Here is an 8,870-nt window from a genome sequence, read left to right on the forward strand (position 1 = left end):
GTCTTTTTCATACAATACCGTTTCATTTCAATAGTAATATTATTTTTTTCATTCAGGCATCCTCTTTACAGTATATTTAGTTTCCTTTCTTCTGGACATAGATTACAACTAATGTGTATATACCAGCTACTATCAACAGACCTGATTTAACAGCCTTGCCAGTGTTGAATAGTTTGGTTTGCACGTGGTAACTGTGCAGTGTACGAAGCCCAGAGGCCAAAGAAACGTTTTTATTTTATCTGGCATTTTCTTTCCCTCCCCAACTTCATTTCAGATATTTTTAAAATCATATGTGAGAGAGAGAGAAAAAAGATTATTTCTTATTTATCTCTGGGGTTCCGTAGAAGGGGAAGTAAAGGCAAGGGGACAGAATATATTAAGGTATTTTCACTATTCTTCTTTTTTAATAAACGTGTAACTATCTCAGGCACCACAACCATAAATGATCGTTAAACGAAACGCGAGTTCCACATGCTCTGAAAACCAGTTTGTCGTCTGATTCTACAAAACAAACGGCATCCGGAATCTGTTTACTACAAACCCTCTATAGACTCACAACGCGATGATCGACACTTGACGACAGTCTTTTAAAGCTGGAGATATTTTTTTAATCCGCTCTCATGCATGCAAGCCTCCACTCGGGGAGGATTCAAAGCAGGGGTCTTTATCACTTCCAATTCAGTGAAGTTAAATAAAAGTTGACTGAACAGTTTTGTTAGTTCAAACGACTACGATCAAAAAAGGCTAATTATATATTTAAAAATAGTCAAATTAATTGATAACCACATTTCCAGGGGGTTTGCATCATATCACAAGTTAACTTACTTTTGGCAAATATTGTTATTTGTAAAAATAACAGCGTTTTTTGTTTGTGATCTTAAGACGGTTCATTAACAGTTGCAAACGATGCACAACCCATAATGGCCGCAATCAATTATCTGTGACTTCCCCGATCAGTTTCAGTAATGCCAGTGAACTAGCTGCCATGGATGTATAAAGAGAACTGGATAAAGCTTTGGAGGCGGGATCACTTTATCCGGGGTTTTGGACCAATAGAGCGCTTGAGTTTGTGTTAAGCCCCGCCTCCAGTATGCCAGTCTTGTCTAGTCAAATGAATGGATAGGGAAATAAAGCTGAATTCGTCTTTTCGCACATTCGTTTAGACCCTGATGCTTTAAATAGGGGCTATTCAGGTGTTCAAACTGGGTAGTTGATTTACCTTTATTTTTTTCCCAATGCAAGTCAATGTGAAAATGTATTTTTTGGCCCATTGACGTCACAGGAAGAAACTGTAGTACCACCATTCGGCCACTTGGAACATCTCCTTAACGTCCGGCTCTCGTCCCGGGGGCTTAGCTGATTCCCACTGCACTCAGGGCCTCTGGTATATCTGCCTGTAAGGATGCTAGAGGCATGCTAACTGCTAAATGCTAACTTTCCACATACGGCCTTTACAGCATTAATGCGATTGTAGATGTCAACACAAAGTCAAGGCACAGTTCAGGATTAGTCCGTATTGTTGATCCTGTGGTGTCCTGTAGCACTGCACTGTGTGGCTTTAGGCTGGCAATGATGATGATGTGAAGAAATTGGATGTAGCTCAGGATCCCTGATGCTGCACCGGGTGTAGTATTAGCAGCATTCAGGTGAAGTGAGTGGTGAGCATATATAATGTTTCACGTAGAGTCGACTAAAATCATTTCCAGGTCCTGTTGACTGACTTTTTCTCACATTTCATTCACAATAAGATTCTTTCAAATATATTTCTAATAATTCATTAACCCTTTTCAATGCGGATTATTTTAAACTCTTTCTGTCTTAACTAAACGTACTCATGATGGAACACTCAAACATTGGCATGACGTCATTTGGCAATATTCTCTAAAAAAAAACAAAGAAAGAAATGAAAACAAAATACAAAACGTTCAACAAATAGTAACTAAAAGGTCTCCATTTGGCAATATAGAAAGGCTTTTTAAAAGTCTTTGACAGGTTTTGGTTTATATACAGATGTGTGTGTCCCCTCCAAGGGCTCCCTTTTTCAATCCGAGCTGAATCACGTAGAAAATGTGGAAGTGAAAACGTCTACATAGTCAAATAAAAGTGTGAAAATAAAAAGTAACAAACAAGGCGTTGTGTCCGCCAGAGCGGCAACAGAAGTGTCTGTAGAGTCTGTGGGGGGGGGGGGAAAGAAAGAGTCCCTGCCGAAACGGTCCGCACTGTGTGTCTCAGTTCATGAACTGTGTGTATCCCTCGGCTCCCGTGACGATCACGTCCATCCAGATCCTCATGGCCTCCGCTGCGGGGGCCACCATGTAGTACAGCCGGTCGTGGGTCTTCACGCAGAACGTCAGGGAGGGGTTCGGACTCTGGAAGAAGGAGAGAGAAAATACAAATTAGACCTTCAGTGGTTCAGAATAGAATTCTTTGTTATTCAGGACTATAAAATCAGTTTGGTTTTCGTCTAAATTACATGGATTGGTTGAGTATTGGATTCTGATTTGGAAGTTTGAAAAAAAAGTCTGAATTTGTTTGGATACCCCTAACAAAAGAACACCATTTTATACTTTTCTATTTGTGGCACCCACAAACATAACGGGAGTGGTTCAGTCTGTAGGGGATTGTTCTTTGGACCGAAGGGTCGCCGGTTCACGTCCCGATTGGACAAAAAAAAATACGGAGTGTGGACTGGTACTGGAGAGGCGCCAGTTCACCTCCTGGGCCACTGCCAAAGTGCCTTTGAGCAAGGCACCTAACCCCCAACCGCTCACTGGCGCCGGCTAGACTGGCTGCCTCCCTCCGCTCTGACCTCTCAACTGCATGTGCATATAACTGTGTGTATTTGTATATGCATGTTGTAAAAAGTGTGTACTGTATGACCTGTAAACGCATGTGTGTGTACGACAGAGTGGAAACTGAATCTTCTTCATTTGGATTCATGATGGCTACACTGTCTCCAGTAAAGAAAAGAACAAGGAAGATGGTCCAATATATGTGAAGAGGTTAAATGACTAGAGGACAGTGAAAATCAACAGAAGAAGACAGACAGGAAGTGAGCTCTAACAGGAACACTATGGGCTCTGGCCGTGTTTAGAGACTGGATCATTGCCTAGAAAATGTGAACCGCTTGGACAGAAAACTTCGATCAGTGCTGCCGCCATTTTAAGTTACGTTGCTATGTCGCAGTTCCAGCCGTTGGTATGCAGTGGAGTATTTTAACTTGCTGAAGCAATATGTTCATTTTTAAACGATATTGTGAGTCAATTCATTGGTTTATTATGTCATGTTAAAGGTGGGATAATGTGCAGCATTGGGATCCTGGCCACCCATGTAAGGATCTCTTACATGATACATTTCAACCTTAAAAACATTAACAACAATAAATCGATTATGAAAAACCAACACTTGGCTCTGAAATGTAAAGTATGACAGACACATCTGTATTCAATTCAGCCCAAAATACGAGCATTAATACAAGAATACTTATGCTGTCAATGAGTTTTTGTCAAAAACCAAGCAGTCCAAGATATATGAATGTCAACAATCCATATGACAAGTAAACTTTTAAGGGTGTCTTCTGCATTAAACTGGTGTTTTTGGAGGCGAACCACCCATCCTACTGTACAATTGATTTATTCCTTACACACATGTTCCACTCTGTGTCATCTTTGTGTCTAAGTGCCTCAGACTTTATAGTTTCTCCTCTGTAATATTGGAAGTGACAAGTATAATCAAAGTTGCAGAGTTGATCAGAGCCACACAGTGAGGCAGAGTATCGCGACAGGCCAACACACACACACACACGATGAGGAGGCAGCAAAGCTTTATGTGTGAGGCTCAAGACAAGCAGCACTCAGCGTGGATCATAAAGAACAGAAATATGGCCGAGAACAACACAGAGACGTTTCTTTGAAAAAGAGTTGAAGGAAGAGAGAGCACTAATGGTTCTGTCAAACCCAAAATAAAATAAAAATGCTTTTTTGGTGTTCTCATTACCCAGATTTTCAAGCAAAGTCTACCTCAAGATAGAAATGATATGTATTACGGTAACTGTATCTCCTTTAAGCCTTGGGAGGCAAATTAAAAAATATATGGTTTTTGATTATTTACATATATTCTACATGCCAATTGCTTAATGTTGAAACATTTTCAATTGTATTGTATATGTTTTCATATATATATGAAAACAAAATGATTACACATTCCTAATTGAATACTTGATTTTAATTGGTCAATTCGGATATTTCAAAGGTTGTTAATACCTGATAACACACCACTATATGTGGCTGTGTATTAAGCAGGCTCATCGGGCTTTGTGATCACCCTGTCCGTATTCTTTTTCCATAATGAACGCCTTGCTTCACATTATCCCTTAAATACAAATCTATACAATCACCTCATTCATACCTCCCCATATTGCAGTGGACCATACCGATTTGATTTAACGTACTGTTTCCTTATTTTATATCCCTAAATCTTATAATTGCACATATGTTGTACTGTTGGAGGAGCCTGGGGTTTAAGAGTTTCAAAACTACCAGCAGCTATTGTGCATATGACAATAGAGCCTATGAATCTACACACTTTAAACTCTGAGACAGGAAACAGAAATGATCATTTAAGTTGTTGAAATTTAAAAGGCTGAAATCATATGTGGGTTTTTCTTTTTTGCACTTTAAACACAGGGTAATTTATGGTGTTAGCATGTGACTTTGTTATTGTTGGCCTTAAAATGTATTTCAATCAGCACTAATCTGATTATTTTACTCCTATTTAGAATATAGGGTAGTGCCCTCTTGTGTTAAAATGTAGTATTACAACAACTGCAACGCAAATAAATATCCTAAAACAAACAAAACTTACCCGCCTGTGTTTTTATTTTCACCTGTTCCAAAAGATCATCCATGAATTTAAAACAAATGATAACTTTTTCTCATTGGCCCGTAAAGGCTTCCATACCTCGTCTATCAGCAGGGACTTTATAAAACCACTTGACTAGTTTACACTGGGAGAACTGGGATGGACAAAGGGATCAAACAGGACTGAACACTACGTTTTCACACAAGACTAAGGCTTGTGTCTGCGGTAACACAACACAGATCTGAACCATGCATCATCAGGCTGTTTCACTCCATCACAATACACAGTGTTTGGTTTGGACACCCAGGGTTCAGTTAGGGGTAAAAGGGAGAGAACAGAAAGGCTCATACATACACTGGTCATATTCAAGTTGAAAAATCCCTTCTGTGACAGCAGCCGGCCAAAGCAAAAGCACAAACCGAGGAGAAGAGAAGCAAACAGCAGAATGTGCAGAGTTTTAAATGAAAGAGAGTGCATGAGGAAAGCAAATAAAGTGTGAAAATAAATGAGAGGAAAGCTGTCAGAGTCCATCCACTACAAACCTTAGTGGCGCTGCGGAGGTGGTCGTAGTACACCTCTTCTATCGCCTGGAAGTAGATCACTCCCTTCAGCTTGGTCTCATGTTTGTCTGTGGGAGGGGAAATATCCAAGACTTAAACACATCGGCAAAGACAGACTTCTCTTGGGTGTCACCTAGAATAACACCGTTAAAAGAAGGGAGGAATCAAACTTTGATCATGACCAATTTATGGTTGCCGATGATGGATGGAAAATGACAAGCGCAGCACTTTTTCCCCGTGTTTTCAAACCGATGGAGCTCTCATTGTATTTTAGACTTGCCTGCATTCTTACGCTTCTCTGGTACATCATTGCAGTTTGTTTCATCAGCCACTGCAGAACTGCAGTGAGGAACCGGTGGGGAACTCAACAGCCGTCTCTACCTCCAGGCACAAACACTCCACAAGCCAACTTAAAGAGTAGTAGGTAGAAAACACGGCGCCTCATTTCCAGGAATAACAATTTCCTTTTAATACGCAGCCATTATCTGTTAATGACCTCTTTAGCATTCAAACAGCCCTGCATTAGCATCTCATTTGGCTTGCATCTAAACTCCCAGTTTGCTTAGCTTGGATTAGCTCGTGACTCGTCGCCTCTCGTTGTTCAAGGTCAACAGACAAGGGTGAGCGGTGCATCTCAATCAGCCTCCTCAGAGAGCGCCGCGCTGCGAGCATTTTAACTAGCGGCGGAGTAATCTCAGCACACCTCCTCACCCCGGCTCGCTTTCAACAAGGTACGCTTTAAACAGCTTGAAGCAGAACCTTGTGAGGACTTCAAAGGGCCGAGTGGAACAAGAGTCCCCGAGCTGGAGCAGCACATTACAGTCTGCTGCTGCCACTCGCACACCTCACATGTTAAATGGGAAGTTTACTGCAGATACTCGAACATGTTCTGACTTTTTTTAAAGTCTTCCTTAGATATTCATTCATATTCCACAAGGGGCTCAGAGTCAATGTTAATCAATATTCATTGAAATTAAGAGAAAAACTTTTCTTCCTTTGGAACAAGCTACTTCATCATTATTCAACAATTTAAAAAAATCTTTACTAGCAGATATAGTATTATACACCAGACAAAAAAACGACTGTTTCCACCAGGCTGTCAGGATGCTGAACTCTCACGGTTCCCTCCCACCTATCCCCCCTGCCGCCATTGGACCTGGATTTGAACAGTAAATCGTCACAGTAACGACCCCGCAGCACCGAGTATCCTCAGTATGTTCCTCCTCACTTCTTACCGACATAGTAGGAGAAGGTCCTCTTGAGGCGGTCGAAGACGAACCAGCGCTTCTTCCAGGACTTGATCTTCCCCCCCATCTTCACCAGGTAGCCCTTGCACATTTTCTCGGTGAGGATGAGGTGGTAGCAGGTCTCCACGCTGTGGCCCGACGCCTCCACGTGGGAGCGAAGGTCGAACTCCTCCTTCCTGATGGGCAGGTAGCGGGTCATAGGACGGGCCTGAGGGGAGCGAATACACCACAGTGCTCACGGTTAGAGAATGTATTCAGAACTGTGATGCTGGACTCTTAACCCCAAAGTAAAGAGTCTGTTTTCAGTTTGAGCTGTGCTCCATTGACTCACAGTAGTGAAAGTCTACTTCTCACACTCTCCGACTTTATAAAATAATGTACTACTTCTTAGATCTCTTATTGCTGGGTTTAAAAAACAAAAGAGCTTTAACCACAGAAGAGCAAGAGGGCCACATTTGAAAAGTGATTTTATTTTTGTTCTGAGATTATAATCAGAATTCTGATTTAAAAAAAAAGTGTTTTAAAACATTTAATTTAATTTGCTTTTGTTGTGTTTTTAAACTAATTCTCTAAATGTTTTTATTGATTAATTATTGCTAATGTTTTTTGTTTCCTTTACTTTCACATGTATTTGATTAAAAGACATTTCATTATATAATGAAATGTCTTTTAATGGTCTATTTATTCTTTTTTTAATTGCTGCTTTTGTATTAGTTTTTGAGCTAAAACTCTTGCAAATGCTATTTAAATACATATTATTATTATATATAGTAATTAAAAATGTAAAATTGTGATCCATCGTCACACATATGAGTACTGTATCTTTAATTTTTTGCATCTTTTTTTTTTTTTAATAGAGATTTGTTGTTTTGTGACGTCGCAAACATTTCATTCTGATCCAAAACTGGGTTACCTGGGTTACCTGGGTAATCCAACTTGAATAATATTGAATACCATTAACCATTACAACCTGAAGCTTGAGTTCAGGGCTCTTTGTCCCCTCAGACTCGACCCCCTCTTCCTCACTGACCTGAGCGAAGTTCTTGGCCCTCATCTTGACCTCCCGCTCCACCAGCTGCTGCCGGTGGAAGGTCTCGTCCTGCAGCCTCTTCTCTGCGTCCTCCCTCCTCCTCCTCTCCTCCTCCAGCATCTGACGGCGAGCCAGGCCCTCTCGCTCCTGCAGGACAGACAGAGGGCTTCATTCAGATGTACTTTAGACCCATGGAGGGCTTTGCACAGCATGCAGCTGACAGCCAGAACTCAGCAGACCTTCATGTACATTTCTCTGTGAGAGCTGCTCCGCCTCTTTGACTAGAGCAAAGGCGCTCTTGGCTATCTGGTAAAGTTAGAATGAAAGCGTAGACAGGAACACACACTTGTTTATTTACATCATATCTACATGCAGAGACCTGAAGGCAACCAGAGGACTGTACTACGAAGCCGGATTTTGGCTTAGCGAGCTAACTTCAGGGTAAACTCGGGGTTTCCGGTCCTACGATGCTGGTTCTCTTCTTAAGGGGCTAGATCTCAATGATAACTTATGCTGAGCAGCTAATACAGGTTAGGTTGCAGGCTAAGAGATCAAGTCAGTGAAAGCACCGCCTGCTGACCAATCAGAGCTCAGTGTTTAAAGCGATCAAGTCATATTACAGGAGAAAGGAAATATAGTTTAAACTGCCGTTGCAGGAAAGACGGCCGGCAAAAATCAACTGACTGTGTGAACGTGAACATTAATAGAATATCACCTCCCATCTTCAGAGCAATCTGACTATTATAACATTAGCGTTAAGAAAGCTTAATTAAATATCTGCCACAACATAAGTAACCGGATCAAAGTAACATTACGTAGGCTACAGTCCGCGGCACTGTGAGTGCAGATGTCGATGTGTCCCATTATCATTCATATCACATCATAATATATCATATATTTCCTTATCTGAGTCAGCTTCTTGAGCCGTATCTGGCCGTGCAACACTCACAGTGTCACATACTGTATGCAGAAGTATTATTTTAAGCAACACATTAAGTTGACGAAACACTCGAGTCAAATGTAAATAAAGTCAGATCGTGTCTTAGACGGGGCAGTGATATCATAAACCTGTTAATGTACGCATTCAAACACTTGTTCTGTTACCAGCTGTATTCACCTTGCAGGTGCAACTATGTGGCTTTTATCCTGGATAAAGTGTTTAAGTCATGGATG

General features: G+C 41.0%; 1 protein-coding gene across 1 annotated transcript; it reads right to left on the reverse strand.

Annotated features, from left to right (window-relative positions):
• Positions 1-1,206: 1,206 nt before the first annotated feature.
• On the reverse strand, positions 1,207-7,864 carry LOC104954049 (pleckstrin homology-like domain family B member 1). The gene is made up of 4 exons (XM_010781103.1): positions 7,698-7,864; positions 6,656-6,875; positions 5,403-5,488; positions 1,207-2,369 (listed from the first exon to the last, which is right to left on the reverse strand). The coding sequence occupies exons 1-4, from the start codon at positions 7,815-7,817 to the stop codon at positions 2,229-2,231; spliced, it is 567 nt and encodes a 188-aa protein (XP_010779405.1). The 5' UTR covers positions 7,818-7,864; the 3' UTR covers positions 1,207-2,228.
• Between the last annotated feature and the right edge of the window lie 1,006 nt (positions 7,865-8,870).

This window comes from Notothenia coriiceps, unplaced genomic scaffold (assembly GCF_000735185.1).
Source record: "Notothenia coriiceps isolate Sejong01 unplaced genomic scaffold, NC01 NC01_scaffold00022684, whole genome shotgun sequence".
NCBI classification, from domain to species: Eukaryota; Metazoa; Chordata; class Actinopteri; order Perciformes; family Nototheniidae; genus Notothenia; species Notothenia coriiceps.

Excerpts from the sequence above, each read along its gene's own strand:
- LOC104954049 (XM_010781103.1), bottom strand. The coding sequence starts at position 7,817 with ATGCTGGAGGAGGAGAGGAGGAGGAGGGAGGACGCAGAGAAGAGGCTG. Across the intron at positions 6,876-7,697 it reads GGGCCAAGAACTTCGCTCAG|GCCCGTCCTATGACCCGCTA; the intron begins GTCAGTGAGGAA and ends CGCTCCCCTCAG. Across the intron at positions 2,370-5,402 it reads ACCTCCGCAGCGCCACTAAG|AGTCCGAACCCCTCCCTGAC; the intron begins GTTTGTAGTGGA and ends TCCTTCTTCCAG.